Source organism: Pristis pectinata, chromosome 1 (assembly GCF_009764475.1).
Source record: "Pristis pectinata isolate sPriPec2 chromosome 1, sPriPec2.1.pri, whole genome shotgun sequence".
Lineage (NCBI taxonomy): Eukaryota > Metazoa > Chordata > Chondrichthyes > Rhinopristiformes > Pristidae > Pristis > Pristis pectinata.
This window is the reverse complement of record NC_067405.1, coordinates 149520252-149541872: the sequence shown is the minus strand read 5'-3', so window position 1 is coordinate 149541872 and position 21621 is coordinate 149520252. Positions and strand designations below refer to the sequence as shown.

Genomic DNA, 21621 nt, shown 5'->3' with positions numbered 1-21621 from the left:
TCCTTGATCCTGCCCGCCAAGGCCTTCTCATGTCCCCTTCTGGCTCTCCTAATCTCCTTCTTAAGCTCCTTCCCACTAGCCTTATACTCGTCCAGATCTCTAACATTACCTAGCTCTCTGTACCTTTTGTAAGCTTTTCTTTTCCTTTTGACTAGATTTATTATAGCCTTTGTACACCACGGTTCCTGTATCCTATCATGACTCCCCTGTCTCATCGGAACATGTCTATGCAGAACGCCACACAAATACCCCCTGAATATTTGCCACATATCTTCCGTACTTTTCCCAGAGAACATCTGTTCCCAAGTTAATCTTCCAATTTCCTGCCTGAGAGCCTCATAATTCCCTTTACTCCAAGTAAACACCTTTCTAGTCTGTCTGTTCCTATCCCTCTCCAGTGCTAACGTAAAGGAGATAGAATTATGATCACCATCACCAAAATGTTCACCCACTGAGAGATCTGACACCTGACCAGGTTCATTTCCCAATATCAAATCAAGCACAGCCTCTCCTCTTGTAGGTCTATCTACATACTGTGTCAAGAACCCTTCCTGAACACACCTAACAAACTCCACCCCATCTAAACCCCTCACTGTCTGGAGATGCCAATCGATGTTTGGGAAATTAAAATCCCCCATCACCATAACTGTTATTCTCACACCTTTCCAGGATCTGCTTCCCTATCTGCATAACTCTGTCACTATTGGGCGGCCTATAAAAAACACCCAGCACAGTTATCGACCCCTTCCTGTTCCTAACCTCCACCCACAGAGACTCCGTAGACAATCCCTCCACAACGTCCATTTTTCCGCAGCCGTGACACTATCTCTGATCAACAGTGCCACCCTCCACCTCTCTTGCCTCCCTCCCTGTCCTTCCTGAAACATCTAAAACCTGGCACTTGAATCAACCATTCCAGCCCCGGAGCCATCCAAGTTTCCGTAATGGCCACCACATCATAGCTCCAAGTATCAGTCCAAGCTCTAAGCTCATCCGTCTTGTTCACAACACTCCTTGCGTTAAAATAGACACATTTCAAGCCTGTCTGAACACGTCCCTTCTCTATCACCTACCCACGGCACCCACTCCTAGCCTCCTCCACTCGAGAGCCAAACACCTCCTCCCCAATCTCTCCAATATGGATCCCACCCCCCAACAATTCTAGTTTAAACTCTCCTCAGTAGCCTTAGCAAACCTCCCCGCCAGTATGTTGGTCCCCCTGGGATTCAAGGGCAACCCGTCCTCTTTGAACAGGTCATACCTGCCCCAAAAGAGGCCCCAGTGATCCAGAAATCTGAATCCCTGCTCCTTACTCCAATCCCTCAGCCATGCATTTAACCTCCTCTTCATTCTGTTCCTATACCCACTGTCGCTTAGCACAGGCAGTAATCCAGAAATTACTACCTTCGAGGTCTTGCTTCTCAACTTCCTTCCTAACTCTCTATAGTCTCTTTTCAGGACCTCATTCCTTTCCCTACCTATGTCATTGGTACCAATATGTACCTCAACCTCTGGCTGTTCTCCCTCCCCCTTCAGGATATCTTGGACGCGATCAGAAACATCCCGGACCCTGGCACCTGGGAGGCAAACTACCTTCCGAGTTTCTTTCCTGCGTCCACAGAATCGCTTGTCTGCCCACCTAACTATAGAGTCCCCTATCACTAGTGCCCTCCTCACTCCTTCCCTACCCATCTGAGCCACAGGGCCAGGCTCTGTGCCAGAGACACTGCCACTATTGCTTCCCTCAGGTAGGGCTGTCTCCTCCAACAGTACTCAAGCAGGAGTACTTATTGTCAGGTGGGTACAGCCACAGGGGTACTCTCTAGTACCTGTCTCTTCCCCTTCCCCTTCCCCCTCCTGACTGTAACCCAATTGCCTGATTCCTATTGTCCCCGCGTGACCACCTGCCTATTACTCCTCTCTATCACCTCCTCACTCTGCCTGACCAGATGTTGGCCGAGGAGAGGAAGCTGATTTGGGTTATTCATTCTTTCAGTGAATTTGGAGGATTTTGTGGAGAAAATGTCAGTGGTATTCTGTAAAAATACAACACTGCCCTCTAACAATAAAGATTCACCGAGAGACCGGAGAAAACGTGGACTGCTTCCCACATCTCAGGAGCCACCTCTTGGCAAAGGCAGACTGATGATGAAATTTACCACCACATCCAATGCCTCAAATATGGCACAAAACTCATGGTTTAGCAGGCACAGTGATACTGCACTCCTGTATGCTTCTGAGGAACCACTCAAAGCAAGGGAGAACTGCCCAACGTCACACAAAATCCTGCAAGTCCATGCAGGACAAATGCACCAACTTCAGAGGCCTGCGTTGAGGCCCTGGTTACACTGATGTGGTTCCACTGGGAAGGCTGCATCATTCACTTGGGTTACACCAGACTCCAAGTAGATACTCGATTCTGATCCCCGTCATGGGAAGGCATGACCATGTGACGGTTGAAAAGTTCAAAGGTGTTCCCAAAGTCTCCTTGAAAACACACAACATCCCCACTGATTCCTGGGAATCCTGGGCCCATGATTGCTAAAGAAACATTTAAGGTGTCACTGAGTCCGCCTTCAGGAGCCCAGCAGGAACAGAGGAGTGGACCACCATCTACCTGCCAGTTAGCCATCACCTTTCCATCTCTCCTAGATTCCTTTTCTTTCAGTGATGGATCTCTGGGATTCTCTGTCCCTGAGGGTGGTGGAGGCAAGATCATTAGATCATAGTCAAAGTCGTGTTTATTGTCATCTGCACACGTCCATGTGTGCACAGGTGCAATGAAAAACTCACCTGCAGCAGTATCACAGGCACAGAGCATCAGATACACAGCATTCACAAGAAAAACATAAATTACACAATTTTTACAAGAAAGAACACAATTAGAACAGAAAAGGTCCACTGTAGTACAAATTGATTAAAGTGGTCATAGTGTTGCTGTACTGAGGTAGTGATTGGGGTTGTGCAGGTTGGTTCAAGAACCAAATGGTTGAAGGGAAGTAGCTGTTCAGGCTTCTTTACCTCCTGCCCGATGGCAGCTGTGAGAAGATGGCATGGCCCGGATGGTGGTGATTTTGATGATGGATGTTGCCTTCTTGAGGCAGCGCCTCATATAGATACTACCGATAGTGGGGAGGGATGTGCCCGTGATGTATTGGGCTGAGTCCACTATTGATATATCTAAGGCGGAGATAGATAAATGAAAAACACGCTGATGCTGGAGGAACCCAGCAGGCCAGGCAGCATCCATGGAAAAAAGCAGGTGGTCAATGTTTTGGGTCAGGACCCTTCTTCAGGACTGAAGATGGGAAAAGGGGAAGCCCAATACATAGGAGGGAAAAGCAGAGCAGTGATAGGTGGACAAAAGAGGGGAGGTGGGGTGGGCACAGGGTGGTGATGCAGGTAAAAAAGTGATAGGCAAGTGCGGGGGAGGAAGGGAGAGCAGATCCACCAGGGGATGGGTCAAAGGTAAGAAGAGAAAGGAGAGAAAAAAGAGGTAGAAAAAACAGAGATAGGCTAGGGATGGGAAGAAGAGAAGAAGCATGGAAGAGAAGAAAATTTGTCCTCTTTCTCCGCTATATTGACGACTACATTGGTGCCACCTCTTATGCCCGTGCAGAACTCGACAGTTTCATAAATTTCGCCACAAATTTTCACCCTGCTCTCCAATTCACTTGGACTATCTCTGACACCTCTCGCTCCTTCTCCTCAGAAGATTCCTTATCCACTGACATCTTCTATAAACCCACTGACGCCCACAGCTACCTCAATTACAGCTCCTTCCACACTGTCTCTTACAAGGACGCTAACCCTTTTCCTTAATTTCTCCGCCTCCGCCGCATCTACTCCCATGATGAGGCTTTCCACTCCAGGACATCTAAGATGTCCAACTTCTTTTCTAACCGGGACTTGCCCCCGACTGTGGTTTAGAGAGCTTGCACCAGTATCTCTGCCATTTCCCGCACCTCTGCTCTCATCCCCACCCCTCCCAGACCCTTGTCCTCACATTTCATCCCACCAGCTGACATATCCAACACATCATTCTCCGCCACTTTCACCATCTCCAATGGAACCCCACTACCAAGTGTATCTTCCCCTCCCCACCCCTTTCTGCTTTTCGCAGGGACCGCTCTCTCCACGACTCCCTAGATCACTCCTCCCCCCACCCATACCGCTCCCACCCGTCCCCACCCATCCCGCTCCCACCCCGGGAACTTTCCACTGCCCCTGCCATAGGTGCAACACCTGCCCCTACACCATCTCCATCCAAGGACCAAAAACAGTCCTTTCAGGTGAGACAGAGATTCCCCTGCACTTCCCTTAATGTCATCTACTGCATTCAGTGCTCCAAGTGTGGTCTCCTCTCCATCAGTGAGACCAAACACAGACTAGGTGACCGTTTCGCAGAACACCTGCGCTCTGTCCGTAACCGCGATCTGCATCTCCCCGTTGCCGGTCACTTCACCTCCCCCTCCCACACTATCACTGATATGTCAGTCCTCGGCCTCCTCCACTGCCAGGAGAATTCCAAGCGCAAACTGGAGGAACAGCACCTCGTTTTCCACCTTGGAACCTTGCAGCCTGACGGCACGAACATTGAATTCTCCCACTTTAAGTAATTTCCACCCCCACCCCACACCAGGCTTCTTCTCTTCTTCCCTTTCCCAGCCTCTCTCTTTTTTCTACTTCCTTTTTCTCCCCTTTCTCTTCTTACCTTTGACCCATTTGGATCTGCTCTCCCCTCCCCTGCATCTGCCTATCACCACCTTGTACCCACCCCCCCCCTCCCCTCTTCTGTCCACCTATCACTGCTCTGCTATTTTCCTCCTATATATTGGTCTTCCCCTTTTCCTATCTTTAGTCCTGAGGAAGGGTCCTGCCCCAAAATGTTGACCGCCTGCTTTTCTCCATGGATGCTGCCTGGCCTGCTGAGTTCTTCCAGCATCATCGTGTTTTTCAGCTGGATTCCAGCATCTGCAGTCCTTTGTTTCTGTAGAGATAGATAAATGTTTGAAAGATCGAGAAGTTGAGGGTTGTGCGGATCTGGCAGAGAAGAGGCCAGCATAGATTAGCCATGATCATCCTGTATGGTGGGGTAGGTTTGATGGACCGAGTGGCCTCCTCCTGCTCCCGTTTTGTGTTCGTATGTTAAGCTGCAGGGAGAGTGGAGGAGGGGGGATATCTCTGATAGGTTAGAAAGATGCCCTCTCTCCAACTCAGTTGAACAAGTCTCCTTTGTTTCCTTCCCACTTCTGGCGAAGGGTCTCAACCTGAAACATTTACTCTGTTTCTCTTCCCACAGATGTGGCCTGACCTGCTCAGTATTTCCAGCATTTTCTGAATGTATTCGCGATCTGGGAGCCCTGAGCCAGGCAAAGGGTCACTCATGAGGAGGACACGACCTTGAGTAAGTGCAATCCAAAATTCAGCCTGGATGCTGGCCAGCTGCATCCACGGGAAGTCACAAGGAACTGTAAACACGCACTGAGTGAGCCAGCATGATACCAAAGTTGCACTTGAAGGAGAAGCTTGCCTGTCAGTTATCACTCCAGCCCTCACCTCCCCTATCGTTCTTTCACTTACATTGGAATTCGGTGTGGAGGACACACTACTCTGTTCTCCGTCCACGAACATACAGTCCGGCTGAGGCTCCGCCAGCTGAGGACAAAGCAGAATCAAAATCAGACCTCAACACAATCAGACTTGGACCGCAATTGGGGTTAGTGTTTGGAGGTGGTAATTGCAGAGTGCGAGGAGGCTGAGCAGTGACAAGGTACAGCAAATCAAGGCAAGGTCACTCCTTTTTCTTTCTTTGAACGCAGTACTAACTACAGAGGTAGAAATGGCAGTGAGTGGAGTGGTGTGCTTCTCCTGTGAGATGTGGGAGATCAGAGGGACGTCTACTGTCACTGGACAAAACCTGAAGGAAATGTGTCCAACTGTAGTTCCTCTCAGACCACATGAATCAGTTGGAACAGCAGCTGGGCTGAGCAGAGAGTTTCAGGGAGGTGTCACTCTAAAGGTTCACTCAGCTAGATGGGTGACCATCAGGACGGATAGGCAGGGAGGGTGTGCAGGAATTCCCCGTGGCTGTTCCCAGGTATACCGTTTTGGACACTATAGGGTTGGGGGGGTGCGGTGGGGGGGGGGGGGGGGGTTGGAATACCAACAGCAGCAGACAGATCAGTGGCACCATGTCTGGCTCTGTTGTACAGCAAAGGTACGGCAAGGTCTAGGCGAGGGATAGTGAGAATAAGATATCTTTATTAGTCACGTGTACATCGAAACACACAGTGAAATGCATCTTTTGTGTAGAGTGTTCTGGGGGCAGTCCACAAGTGTCGCCACGCTTCCGGCACCAACATAGCATGCCCACAACTTCCTAACCTGTGCGCCTTTGGAATGTGGGAGGAAACCAGGGCACCCGGAGGAAACCCATGCAGACCCATGGGGAGAACGTACAAACTCCTTACAGACAGCAGCCGGAATTGAACCTGGGTCACTGGGACTGTAATAGCATTATGCTAACTGCTACACTACCGTGCCTGCCTTGTTAGTCAGGGCCACAGACAGGCGTTCCTGTGGCCGTGAGTGAGACACCAGGATGGTGTGTTGCCTCCCTGGTGTCAGGGTCAAGGATGTCTCCGAGTGGGCACAGAACATTCTGAAAGGGTAGGGTGAGCAGCCAGAAATCTTGGTCCATATTAGTACTAACAACGTAGGCAGGAAGGGAGATAAAGTCCTGCAAAGTGACTATAAGGAGTTACTATGCCATGCAGTAGTGAGGGTATGAATCGGAGGACAGGGCAGATGGATGCGTGGCTGAGGAGCTGGTGCAGGTGGGATGGCTTCAGCTACTTGGACGATTAGGAGCTCTTCTGGGGCAAAAGTGATGTGTACAAGATGGACGGGTTGCATCTGAATTTGAGGTGGATGAATATCCTTCTGGGGAGATTTCATTGTGCTACTAGGGAGGGTTAAAACTAGTCTCGTGGGAGCTGAGACAAAGTAATGTCACCGATGAGAAAGTTGAAGCAAATACAGAGGTTAAAGCAAGCAAGTCCAGTAGAGAGGACAGACAGGGGCAAGACAAGAAGTGTGCAAGGTCTGATAGGTTAAACTGAATTTACTTTAATGCCAGAAGCCTCACAGGTCAGGCAGATGAACAGAGCATGAATCAGCACATAGGATTGTGATATCACAGCCACTACGGAAACATGGTTGAGGGATGGGCAGGACTGGCAGCTCAATGTTCATGGATGCTGATGCTTCCGATGTGACAGAGGTGGAGTTCAGGGAGGAGGGGGAAATGGCACTATTGATTAGGGAGAACATCAAGACAGTACTTTGGATGATACCCCTGGGATATCCTCTCTATGTGGGCAGATGGGTAGAACTTAGAAATAAGAAAACATAGAACCGTAGAACAGTACAGCACAATACAGGCCCTTCGGCCCACAATGATGTGCCAACACTTAAACCTCACCTAAGACTATCTAACCCCTTCCTCCCACATATCCCTCTATTTTAAATTCCTCCATATGCTTATCTAGTAATCTCTTGAATTTGACCAATGTACCTGCCTCCATCACCACTCCAGGCAGCGCATTCCATGCACCAACCACTCTCTGGGTAAAAAACCTTCCTCTGATATCTCCCTTGAACTTCCCACCCATTACTTTAAAGCCATTCCCTCTTGTATTGAGCATTGGTGCACTGGGAAAGAGGCGCTGGCTGTCCACTCTATCTATTCATCTCAATATTTTGTACACCTCTATCGTCTCCTTTCATCCTCCTCCTCTCCAAAGAGTAAAGCCCTAGCTCCCTTAGTCTCTCCTCATAATGCATACTCTCTAAACCAGGCAGCATCCTGGTAAATCTACTCTGCATCCTTTCCAACGCTTCCACATCCTTCCTATAATGAGGCAACCAGAACTGGACACAGTACTCTAAGTGTGGTCTAACCAGTTTTATTGAGCTGCATCATTACCTCGCGGCTCTTAAACTCGATCCCTTGACTTATGAAAGCTAACATCCCATAAGCTTTCTTAACTACCGTATCCACCTGTGAGGCAACTTTCAGGGATCTGTGGATATGGACCCCTAGATCCCTCTGCTCCTTCACACTACCCAGCATCCTGCCATTAACTTTGTTATCTGCCTTGGAGTTCGTCCTTCCAAAGTGTACCACCTCACACTTCTCCGAATTGAATTTCATCTCCCACTTCTCAGCCCAGCTCTGCATCCTATCAATGTTCCTCTGCAATCTTTGACAATCCTCTACACTATCCACAACACCACCAACCTTTGTGTCGTCTGCAAACTTGCCAACCCACCCTTCTACCCCCTCATCCAAGTCATTAATAAAAATCACGAAAAGCAGAGGTCCCAGAACCGATCCTTGTGGGACCGTTAGTCACAGCCCTCCAATCTGAATGCACTCCCTCCACCACAACCCTCTGCTTTCTACGGGCAAGCCAATTCTGAATCCACACGGCCAATCTTCCCTGGATCCCATGCCCTCTGACCTTCTGAAGAAGCCTACCATGTGGAACCTTGTCAAATGCCTTACTAAAATCCATGTAGACCACATCTACTGCACTACCCTCATCAATCTGTCTGGCCACCTCTTCAAAGAACACGATCAGGCTTGTGAGACATGATCTGCTCTTCACAAAGCCATGCTGGCTGTCCCTGATCAGACCGCGATTCTCCAAATGCCCATAGATCCTATCTCTAAGAATCCTTTTCAACAGCTTGCCCACCACAGACGTAAGGCTCACTGGTCTATAATTCCTTGGACTATCCCTACTACCTTTTTTGAATAAGGGGACATTTGCCACCCTCCAATCCTCCGGTATCATTCCCGTGGACAATGAGGACTCAAAGGTCCTAGCCAAAGGCTCAGCAATCTCCTCCCTCGCCTTGCGGAGCAGCCTGGGGAATATTCCGTCAGGACCCGGGGACTTATCTGTTCTAATATTTTCTAACAGCTTCAACACATCCTCTATCTTGATATCAACATGCTCTAGAACATTACCCTTACCAACACTGTCCTCAGCATCATCAAGACCCCTCTCCTTGGTGAATACTGAAGAGAAGTATTCATTGAGAACCTCACCCACAGCTTCCAGGCACATCCTCCCACCTTTGTCTCTAATTGGTCCTACCTTTACTCCCGTCATCCTTCTGCTCTTCACATAATTGGAAAATGCCTTGGGGTTTTCCTTAACCCTACTTGCCAAGGCCTGTTCATGTCCCATTCTTGGTCTCCTCAGCCCCTTCCTAAGTTCCTTCCTTGTTACCCCATATTCCTCAAGAGACCTACGTGATCCTTGTTGCCTGCACCTTATGTATGCTGCCTTCTTCCTCCTAACTAGATGTTCCACCTCTCTTGTCATCCATGGTTCCTTCACCCTGCCATTCTTTCTCTGCCTCACCAGTACAAATCTGTCCCTAACATCCTGCAAGAGATCCCTGAACGACAAAGGAGGTGATCACTTTGATGGGACTGTACTATAGGCCCCCAACAGTCAGTAGGCATTACAAGAGCAAATGTAGGGAAATCACAAACTGGTGTAGGAATAATAGGCTTGTAACAGTCAGTGATTTTAGCTTCCCTAATATTGACCAGAACTGCCACAGTTCTAAGGGATTAGACAGGGCAGAATTTAAGTGTGTCTAGGAAAGTTTTCTGAAGTAACGGCACCTTAGAGAAGGGGCAACACTCAACCTCCTCTTAGAAAATGAGGCTGGGCAAGGATGGTAGTGGAAGAAAATGCAATAGAAGCATTCAAGGGGCTTTCCAACAGGCACATGGACTATGTAGGGAGTGGAGGGGTGTGGATCATGTGCAGGCAGAAGGGATTAGTTTAATTTGGCATCATGCTTGGCAGAGACATCGTGGGCCAAAGGGCCTGTACCTGGGCTGTTCTGTGCTCTATCAGTAACCCAAATATCTGTAACTGAAAGAGGGGACACTCTGAGAAGGAGTGGGGTTGAAGGTTTACTCAGGGGTGAATGGGTTTGAATAATGTCAGGGGGAGGTTTGGATTAATGTCAATAAGAGATACCAGGGAGAGAATTACAGGCAGGAATCCATGGCTCTTTGTGGGATTAGTGAAGATACTGGATATGATCAATCAGGACTTTCCAAAGGGAATTAGATGGCCACAATGAGGAGGGGAATGTTACTGACTGGACTGCTCTACAATGAGCTGGCACGGACTGTGAGCCAAACAGCTTCCTTTTGTGCACAGTAATGCTTTGGTTATACTAGACCCCTGTCCTGGTAAATGTGCCAACAGCTGGGAAATGCTGTGAGGAAACAAAGAGTGGAATAAGTGTAAAAAATGCTGAAGGACTTAGCAGGTCAGTAATGTGAGAGAGGAGATTTAATGTTTCAGGTCAATGACCTTTCGCCAGAAGCAGCAAGTGTTAAACATCAAATATGTAAGGTGCAGAGAACAGAAACTGAATGACAAAAGTGATGGTGATGCTGGTGAGGGGAGGGTTGTTAAATGCAGTGAAGCTGACTGAGGGAGGTGGAAATAGAGGCCCATGAGTGGAGAGGAGAAGGAACTGCAACAAAACACTGCAGCTGCTGGAAACCTGAAATATAAAGTGTTGTGTGCAGTTCTGGTCGACCAGCTATAGGAAGGATGTCATTTAGCTGGAAGGGGTGAAGAGATTCACAGGGATGTTGCTGGGACTGGAGGGCTGGATAGGCTGGGACTGTTTTCCCTGGAGTGAAGTAGGCTGAGGGGTGACCTTATAGAGGTTTATAAAATCATGAGGGGCATCGATAGGGTAAATATTCACAGTCCTTTTCCCAGGGTTGGGGGATCTAAACCTAGAGGGCATAGGTATAAGGTGAGATGGAAATATTTAAATGGAATCTGAGGGGCACACTTTTCACACAAGGTATATGGAACGAGCTGCCAGAGGAAGTGGTTGAGGCAGGTACATTAACAACATTTAAAAGACATTTGGACAGGTCCATGGATAGGAAGGGTTTAGAGGGACAGGGGCCAAACGTGGGCAAATGGGACTAGCTTAGATGAGAATCTTGGTCGGCAGGGACGAGTTGGGCAGAAGGCCTGTTACAGTGCTGTATAACTCTATGATTCTCTAAGACTCTATAACTAATAGAAAGGTAGAAGTATTCAGCAGGTCAGCTGGCATCTATGCAGAGAGAGGAGTTGAGGTAACATCTCAAGTTGACTACCTTTCATCAGGACTGACCAATGCTGACACACTTGGAAGGCTGGTTATCCAAAGCTGTTGAATTCAATGGATGCAATGGTGTCCCTTGAGCTTACATTGGGCTTTGTTAGATCAGGACGGGAGGTCCAATAGGTCAGAATGGGAGTGAGATGGAGAATTAAAGTGACAGGCAATTGGAACATGAAGAACACCATTGTGGATTGAGTGGGAATGTTCAGCAAAATTACCATTCAGTAGGGTACTAAATGCAACATACTAACTTGGAAGAAGTGTTCAGGTCCTTGGACAGTGAAACGGAGGAGGTAAAATAAAGGTCAAGTGTTGCGTCTCCTGTGGTTGGATGGGAGAGAGAGTGGCATAAGAGGGGGGGGGGGACAGTTGGTGAGGTGGGAATAATGAACTAGGGAGTCATGGAGAGAAGGATTCTTTCTGAATGCTGAGAGGGGAGGGGAGGGGAGGGGAAGATGTTTCTGGTGATGGTGTCTCATTGAAGGTGGTAAAAATCATGGAAATTATCCACTGACTGAAGAGAGATGGAAAGTGGGATACAAGGGAAGGTGGGAGGAAAGGGGGGAGGGTACAATTAGGTTACATGGAGTAGATGGAGTTACAAACCTGTCAACTACAGTGGTGAGAAAGCTGCAGTTAAGGAAAAAAGAAGACACATTGGAAGCATTGGTGTGGCAAGTGTCTCCATTAGAACATATAATGGATATAATGGAGTGTGAGAATCGGAAAGAATGGAATGGAGTCCTTACAAGAACAGGGTAGTGGGAGGTGTAGTCAAGATAGCCGTGGGCTTATGATGGTTATTGATCATTAACCTATCCCCCGAGATGGAGATAGAACATAGACAAGCCTTACCCAGAACAAAAGGCAGGGTTTCCCTTGTCCTCACCTTCCACTCCACCAGCCTCCACATTCAATGCTCCTTTTCCATAATTTCTGCCATTTTCACTATGAAGCCACGACCACACAGCAGCTTTTCATGTTCTGATGAAAGGTCTATGATCTGTTAACTCTGGTCCTCTCTCCACAGATGCAGCCTGACCTGCTGAGTGTTTCCAGCATTTTCGTTTTTTATTACTCAGATTAGGCCAGACCCAGGGAGCAGATGGTACAACTATCACTAATCTTTCTATACCAAGGACTCTCTATCTACCTGCTTCTGGAATAGTTCTCTCTCCTCTCTTGTACTCCAGCTCACGATTGTTGCTTCAGAGTCTTAAGAACACAAGGTAAAGCCATATGTTACTAATTTCTGCTTGAACAAGTCCCGCCACGTAAACTTCTGTTCTCTAATTTGCTCTTTCCATTGTGTGTAACGTTTCATTTAGAAACAGAGGAAAAGGAGGCCAGCAAGTGGCCTGCTGCACCATTTGCTCACTTTTCTTTCACAAGTCCTCATCTTTGAGGATGATCATCTCCTAAGGGACCAATGATATAAAGTCTGTGGCACAAATGTAGGTCAGAACCTGTGTGTCCTGCAGCAAGTGACCCCATTACTCCAAGGTCTTTCCAACATCTATCTGCAAGGCACAAGTCAGGAGTGTGAGGAACACTCTCCACTTGCCTGGATGGTGCAGCTTCAACAACTCATAAGAAGCTCGACACTATCCAGGACAAAGCATCCCGCTGGATTGACACCCCATCCACCACCCTGAACATTCACTCCCTCCATCACCTGCCCACAGTGGCTGCAGTGTGTACCCTCTACAAAAATACATGGCAGTGACTCATCTAGGCTGCCCTGACAGCACCTCCCAAACCTATAACTCTACCACCAAGGACAAGAGGAGCAGATTATGGGAAACTGCCAAGCCTGCCATTGACGCAGGTCTCTGTCCTTTCATTATCACTGGAACTCTCCCCACAGCACTGTGGGAGCATCTTCACCAGAAGCACTACAGTGATTCAAGAAGGTGGATCACCATTCAAGGGTAATTAGCAATGCTGGAGCCATAGAGCCACACAGCACAGAAAAGGCCCTTTGGCCCACTGAGTGTTCCAACCATCAAGTGCCCATTTACACTAGTCCTACACTCATCTGATTTTATTCTCCCTACGTTCCCAGATTCTACCACTCACCTACACACCAGGGAAAATCTACAATGGCTAATTAACCCCCTGACCCGAATGTCTTCGGGAGGTGCGAAGCCACCCGGTCACAGGGGGAACACACCGGAGGTTGGGATTGAACCTGGGTTGCTGGCACAGTGAGTCAGTGGCTCCATTAGTTCCACCAGTGGGATCCTTGAGTTCCAGCAATAAGTGAGGAGACTGGCCTAGGATCTGCAGACTCTGCTGCCATTTGGACATATTTCCAAGTGGGACAAATGGACATGGATTTTTGACCTTGTTCATGCTCAAAGGTGCAAGAACAGTATTTGGAAACAGGTTCTTGACAACGAGGTCATTAGTTTCACCATGGCTGATCTTTGACCTTACTCAACTCAGATCTAACCCTTCTGCAATACCCATCACTCTACCCCAGTCCCTCTGCCTAATGCCACACCCTTTCTTCTACATCCCACAACATTCCATTTGGTGACCCATTTACCTGGTAGTTTTGAGGCTTAAGTTTGTGAACTCCTTTGATGCAGAATGCAAACAACGAGAAGATGATGCAGAGGAGCAATGTGACGAATGTGAAGAGGGTGATAGGCTGCACTGGTCCTGGAAATAAAGACAACAGTTACTGCAGAACTCCAAATCTTCCAACTTCCATCATTTCAAAAGTACTGTTTTAACAATTGCAGTTCAAAGTGAATGGCCTATATAAAACCTTTAATGCAGCAAAAGAATCCCAACTGCTTCACCGGGGTGTTGTCAAACAAAAGGAATTGACAATTAACCATATAAGGAGATAGCAGAGAATCCCTCTAAACCTTTCTTATCCATGTATCTGTCCAAATGTCTTTTGAACATCGTAATTGTACCTGCTTCAAGAATTTGTTCTAGCAGCTCATTCTGTATACGATATGAGAGGCATAGATATTACCCTATCTATGCCCCTCATGACTTTATACACCTCTATAAGGTCACCCCTCAGTCTCCTACAAAGAATAAAGTCCTGGCCTGCTCAACCTACATAGAAACATAGAAAACCTACAGCACAGTTCAGGCCCTTCGGCATACAAAGTTGTGCCGAACACGTCCCTACCTTAGAAATTACTAGGCTTACCCATAGCCCTCTATTTTTCTAAGCTCCATGTACCTATCCAAAAGTCTCTTGAAAGACCCTATCGTATCAGCCTCCACTACAGTTGCCGGCAGCCCATTCCATGCACTCACCACTCTGAGTAAAAAACTTACCCCTGACATCCCCTCTATATCTATTCCCCAGCACCTTAAACCTATGTCCTCTTGTGGCCACCATTTCAGCCCTGGGGAAAAGCCTCTAACTATCTACCCAATCAATGCCTCTCATCATCTTATATACATCAATCAGGTCCCCCCTCATCCTCCGTCGCTCCAAGGAGAAAAGGTCGAGTTCCCTCAACCTGCTTTCCTAAGGCATGCTCTGCATTCCAGGCAGCATCCTTGTAAATCTCCTCTGCACCCTTTCTAAGGCTTCCACATCTTTCCTGTAGTGAGGTGACCAGAACTGAGCACAGTACTCCAAGTGGGGTCTGACCTCTACCTATAACACAGGCCCTCGAATCCTGGCAACATGTTTGTAAATCTTCTTCGCACTCTTTCCAACTTAATGATGTCCTTCCTGTAACAGGGTGACCAAAACTTTACACAATACTCCAGATGCAGCCTCACCAACACCTTGTACAACTGCAACATAACGTCCCAACTCCTGTACTCAATGCCCTGATGAAGGCCAGCGTGCCAAGCACCTTCTTCACCACCCTATCTACCACTTGTGACTCCACTTGTAGGGAACTATGAACTTATACTCCTATATCCTTCTGTTCCACAACACACCCCAGGGCCCTGCTGTTCACTGTGGAAGCTCTACCCTGGTTTGACTTCCAAAAATGCAACACCTTGTACTTAGCTGGATTGAACAACATTTGCCATTCGTCAGCCCAGTTACCGAGCTGATCAAGACTCCCCTATAATTTTGATAACCTTCTTACTGTCTACGACACCACCCATTTTAGTGTAATCTGTAAACTTACCAATCATGCCCTGTACATTATGGAAATCATAGACCAGTGAGTCTCACATCAGTGGTGGGGAAGCTATTGAAGAGGATTCTTAGGGATAGGATTTATGAGCATTTGGAAAACCATGGCCTAATTAGGGACACTCAGCATGGCTTTGTGTGGGGCAGGTCGTGTCTTACTAACTTGATTGAGTTTTTTGAGGAGGTGACGAAGGTGATTGATGAAGGTAGAGCTGTGGATGTTGTCTACATGGATTTTAGTAAGGTGTTTAGAACAGAGAACATTACAGCACAGTACAGGCCCTTCGGCCCACAATGCTGTGCCAACATTTTATCCTGCCCTAAGATCTATCTAACACTTCCCTCCCACATAGCCCTCCATTTTTCCATCATTCATGTGGCTATCTAAGAGTCTCTTAAATGTCCCTAATGTATAGAAACATAGAAAACCTACAGGCCCTTCTGCACACAAAGTTGTGCCGAACATGTCCTTACCTTAGAAATTACTAGGCTTACCCATAGCCCTCTATTTTTTGAAGCTCCATGTACTTATCCAACAGTCTCTTAAAAGACCCTATCGTATCCGCCTCCACCACCGTTTCCAGCAGCCCATTCCACATACTCACTGCTCTCTGAGTAAAAAACTTACCCCTGACATCTCCTCTATACCTACTCCCCAGTACCTTAAACCTGCGTCCTCTTGTGGCAACCATTTCAGCCCTGGGAGAAAGCCTCTGACTATCCACACGATCAATGCCTCTCATCATCTTGTACATCTCTATCAGTTCACCTCTCATCCTCTGTCGCTCCAAGGAGAAAAGGCCGAGTTCCCTCAACCTGCTTTCATAAGGCATGCTCCCCAATCCAGGCAGCATCCTTGTAAATCTCCTCTGCACCCTTTCTATGGCTTCCACATCCTTCCTGTAGTGAGGTGACCAGAACTGAGCACAGTACTCCAACTGGGGTCTGACCAGGGTCCTGTACAGCTGCAACATTACCTCACGGCTCCTAAATTCAATTCCCTGATTGATGAAGGACAATACACCATATGCCTTCTTAACCATAGAGTCAACCTGCGCAGCCGCTTTGAGCATCCTATGGACTCGGACCCCAAGATCCCTCTGATCCTCCACACTGCCAAGAGTCTTACCATTAATACTGTATCATGCCATCATATTTGACCTACCAAGATGAACCACTTCACACTTATCTAGGTTGAACTGCAACTGCCACTTCTCAGCCCAGCTTTGCAACCTATCTATGTCCCACTGTAACCTCTGGCAGCCTTCCACACTATCCACAACACCCCCAACCTTTGTGTCATCAGCAAACTTACTAACCCATTCCTCCACTTCCTCATCCAGGTCATTTATATAAATCACGAAGAGTAAGGGTCCCAGAACAGATCACTGAGGTATCTGCCCCCACAACCTCTGCTAGCAGTGCGTTCCACGCACCCACCACTCTGTGTAAAAAAAACTTACCCCTGACATCCCCCTTACATCAAAGAATTCAATCAGGCTCGTGAGGCACGACCTGCCCCTCAAAAAGCCATGCTAACTGTCCCTAATCAGCTATGCTTCTTTAAATGCCGATAAATCCTGTCTCTAAAAATCTTCTCCAGTAATTTGCCCACCACTGAAGTAAGACTCACTGGTCTGTAATTCCCAGGGTTGTCCCCTACTCCCTTTCTTAAAGAAAGGAACAAAACTTGCCACCCTCCAATCATCTGGCACTACTCCTGTGCCAGTGAGGACGCAAAGATCGTCGCCAAAGGCGTAGCAATCTCTTCCCTCACTTCCCATAATAACCTTGGATATATCCCATCCGGCCCCGGTGACTTATCTATCCTAATGTTTTTCAATAGTTCCAGCACATCCTCTTTCCTCAGATCGATATACCCTAGAATATCAGCCCGTTGTACGCCGTCCTCACAAATGTCAATGTCTCTCTCACTGGTGAACACTGAAGCAAAGTATTCGTTAAGGACCTCCCCTACCTCTTCCGACTCCAGGCACATGTTTCCTCTTTTATCCCTGATCGATCCTACCCTCACTCTAGTCATCCTCCTATTCTTCACATACGTGTAGAATGCTTTGGGGTTTTTGTTCACTCCCTGTTTCTGACTTCCACCCACACTGACTCAGTGGATGATCCCTCCAGGACACCCTCCCTTTCTACAGCTATGATACTGTCCCTTATCAGCAAAGCCACTCCCCCACCTCTTCTACCTCCATCCTACCAGTCCCACACCCTCCAGTCCCAGTAATATCCTCATGAATCTTTTCTGCATCCTTTCCAGCTTAATGACATCCTTCCTAAATTGGGCAAACAGAATTGCAGATAATACTCCAAGTGTGATCTCACTGACGTACAGCTGTAACATGACATTCCAACTCCTGTACTCAGTGCCCTGAATGATGAAAGCAAAGCATGCCAAACGCCTTCTTCACTACCCTGTCTACCTGTGTCTCCATTTTCAGGGAACTATATAGTTGTCTCTGTTCTGCAACATTCTCTGGGGCCTGACCATTTACTATGCAAGTCCTGCCCTGGTCTAACTTCCCAAAGTACCACACTTCACACTTGTCTGAGTTAAATTCCATTTGCCATTCCTTGGTCCACTTCTGCAGTTGATCTACATCCTCTTATAATCTTGGAATACTCTATTAACTGTCGACTATACCATCAATTTTGGTGTCATCTGCATACTTACTAACCATGCCAACAACATTCTCATCCAAATCATTAATAGAGATGACAAATAACAGGGGACCCAGCACCGATCCCTGCAACACACCACTGGTCAGTGGCCTCCAGTCTGAATAACAAACCTCCACTACCACCCTCGGACTCCTTCCACCAAGCCAATGTTGTATCCAGCTGGCTAGCTCGCCCTGAATCCCATGTGATCTCACCTTCCAGACAGGCCTGGCACGTGGGACCTTGTCAAAAGCCTTGCTAGGGTCAACAACACCGATGCAGGGCCTCAACTTGAAACGTCAACTATCCCTTTGCCTCCATAGTTGCTGCTTGACTCTCTGGATTCCTCCAGCAGTTTGTTTTTTGATCAGCTAGTAAGTTGGACAGAGGGCATAGGTGTAAGGTGAGGAGTAAGAGGTTTAGCGGTGATCTGAGGAAGAATATTTCCAAGGGTGGTTGGAATCTGGCAGACACAACTTGAGTGGGTGGTGGTGGCAGAGACTCTCACAACTTTCAAGCATCTTAAGGCATAGTATTAGAGTTATTGAGTTACAGAGACATACCGCACGGAAACAGGCCCTTCGGCCCAACTGTTCCATGCCAATCAAGATGCCCCATCCAAGCTAGTCCCATCTGCCAACATTTGGCTCATAACCTTCTAAACCTTGCCAATCCATGCACCTGTCCAACTGTCTTTTAAAAGTTGTTATTGTACCTGCCTCAACCACTTCCTCTGGCAGCTCATTCCACATTGATACAACCATTTGTGTAAAAAAGTTGCCCATAAGTTCCTATTAAATCTTTCCCCTCTCACCTTAAAACTATGCCCTCTAGTTCTTGATCCCCCAACCCTGGGAAAAAGACTGTGCATTCACCCTATCTATGCCCCTCACGATTTTATATACTTCTGTAAGATCATCTCTCAGTCTCCTATGCTCCATGGAATAAAGTCCTAGCCTGCCTAACCTCTCCCTATAACTCAGTCCCTCAAGTCCTGGCAACATCTTTGTAAATCTTTTCTGCACTCTTTCCAGTTTAATAACATCCTTCCATAGCAGGGTAACCAAAACTGAACACAATACTCCAACTGCAGCTTCACCAGCATCCTGTACAACTGCACCACGACTTCCCAACTTTTATACTTAATGCCGTAATTTATGAAGGCCAGCGTGCCAAAAGCCTTTTTCATCACCCTGTCTTACTGTAACTCCACTTGCAGTGAACCATGTACTTGTACTCCAAGGACCCTCCGTTCTACAACACTCCCCAGGGTTAGGGTTAGGATACCTCGCACTTATCCGAATTAAACTCCATTTGCCATTCCTCGGCCTACTTACACAGCTGATCAAAATTCCCCTGTAATTTTTGATAACCTTCCTCATTGTCCACTATACCACTTATTTTAGTGTCCTCTGCAAACTTACAAACCATGCCTTGTACACTCTCATCCAAGTCATTGATATAGATGACAAACAACAATGGGCCCAGCACCAACCCCTGAGGAACACCACTAGTCACAGGCCTCCAGTCCGAGAACCAACCTTCCATCATCATCCTCTGCTTTCTACCATCAAGTCAATTGTGAATCCAATTCGCCAGCTCTCCCTGGATTCCATGCGATCTAACCTTCCAGAGCAGCCTATCATGTAAAACCTTATCAAAGGCCTTACTGAAGTCCATATAAACCACATCTACCACCCTGCCCTTATCGACTTTCTTGGTCACCTCATCAAAAAACTTCATCGTTCATAAAACATAACCTCCCATGCACAAGACTATCCCTAATCAACCCGTTTTCTCATAGAACCATAGAACCATAGAAAACAACAGCACAGAAAACAGGCCATTCGGCCCTTCTAGTCTGTGCCAAAACATTATTCTGCTAGTCCCATTTACCTGCCCCCAGCCCATACCCCTCCAGACCTCTCTCGTCCATGTATCTATCCAATTTACTCTTAAAAGTTAAGAGCAAGACTGCATTTACCACATCAGATGGCAGCCCATTCCACACTCCCACCACTCTTTGTGAAGAAGTTCCCTCTAATATTCCCCCTAAACCTTTCCTCTTTCACCCTAAAGCCATGTCCTCTCGTATTTATCTCTCCTAATCTAGGTGGAAAGAGCCTATTTGCATTAACTCTGTCTATACCCCTCATCATTTTATAAACCTCTATCATATCTCCCCTCATTCTTCTCCGCTCCAAGGAATAAAGTCCTAACATGCTCAATCTTTCCCTGTAACTCAACTCCTGAAGACCCGGCAACATTCTAGTAAATCTCCTCTGCACTCTTTCAATCTTACTGACATCCTTCCTGTAGTTCGGCGACCAGAACTGCACACAATATTCTAAATTCGGTCTCACCAATGACTTATACAACCTCACCAAAACATCCCAACTCCTATACTCAATACTTTGATCTATAAATGCCAGGATGCCAAAAGCCTTTTTTACAACCCTGTCTACCTGTGAGTCTACTTCAGGGAATTATGTATCTGAACTCCCAGATCCCTATGTTCCTCCACACTCCTCAGTGCCCTACCATTTACTGTGTATGTCCTCCCTTGATTTGTCTTTCCAAAATGCAACACCTCACACTTGTCTGAATTAAATTCCATCTGCCATTTTCTGGAACATTTTTCCATTTGGTCCAGATCCCTCTGCAAGCTTTGAAAGCCTTCCTCGCTGTTCACTACACCTCCAATCTTAGTGTCATCAGCAAATTTACTAATCCAATTTACCACATTATCGTCTAGATCATTGATATAGACAACAAACAACAATGGCCCCAACACAGATCCCTGAGGCACACCACTAGTCACAGGCCTCCAATCTGAGAAACAACCATCCACAACCACTCTCTGTCTTCTCCCACTCAGCCAATTTTGAATCCAGTTTAGAACCTTTCCATGGATACCCATTGACTGAACCTTCTGAACTAATCTCCCATGTGGGACCGTATCAAAGGCCTTACTAAAGTCCATGTAGACAACATCCACAGCCTTACCTTCATCTACTTTCTTAGTGACCCTCCTCAAAAAACTCCACAAGATTCGTTAAACACGATCTACCATGCACAAAGCCATGCTGACTATCCTTAATCAACCCTTGGCTGTCCAAATACTTATAGGTCCTATCTCTCAGAACACCTTCCAATAATTTACCCACTACTGATGTCAGGCTCACTGGCCTGTAATTACCTGGTTTACTCTTCGAGCCTTTCTTAAACAATGGAACAACATGAGCTATCCTCCAGTCCTCTGGCACCGCACCCGTGGCTAAGGACATTTTAAATATATCTGCCAGGGCCCTTGCAATTTCTACACTAGTCTCTCTCAAGGTCCAAGGAAATATCTTGTCAGGCCCTGGGGATTTAGCTACCTTTATTCGCTGTAAAGCATCAAGTACTTCCTCCTTTTTAATCTCTATATGTTCCATGATACTAGTGCTTGTTTCCCTTCCTTCCATATCCATGATGCCAGTTTCCTGAGTAAATACTGATGCAAAAAAACTGTTTAAGACCTCCCCCATCTCCTGCGGCTCCACACATATACGACCACTCTGATCTTCTAG

The 21621-nt window shown here is 47.1% G+C and overlaps 1 protein-coding gene across 3 annotated transcripts in view; it reads right to left on the bottom strand.

The window, feature by feature from the left end:
* Nucleotides 1-21621, bottom strand: part of tmem63c (transmembrane protein 63C) — a 191297-nt gene that overhangs the window by 21252 nt on the left and 148424 nt on the right. For all 3 annotated transcript variants that reach the window (XM_052030866.1, XM_052030877.1, XM_052030855.1), the window contains exons 22-23: nt 13787-13902; nt 5584-5658 (exon numbers count right to left, since the gene is read on the bottom strand). In XM_052030866.1, the coding sequence (XP_051886826.1) occupies nt 5584-5658; nt 13787-13902 (191 nt within the window). The remainder of the gene's footprint in view (nt 1-5583; nt 5659-13786; nt 13903-21621) is intronic.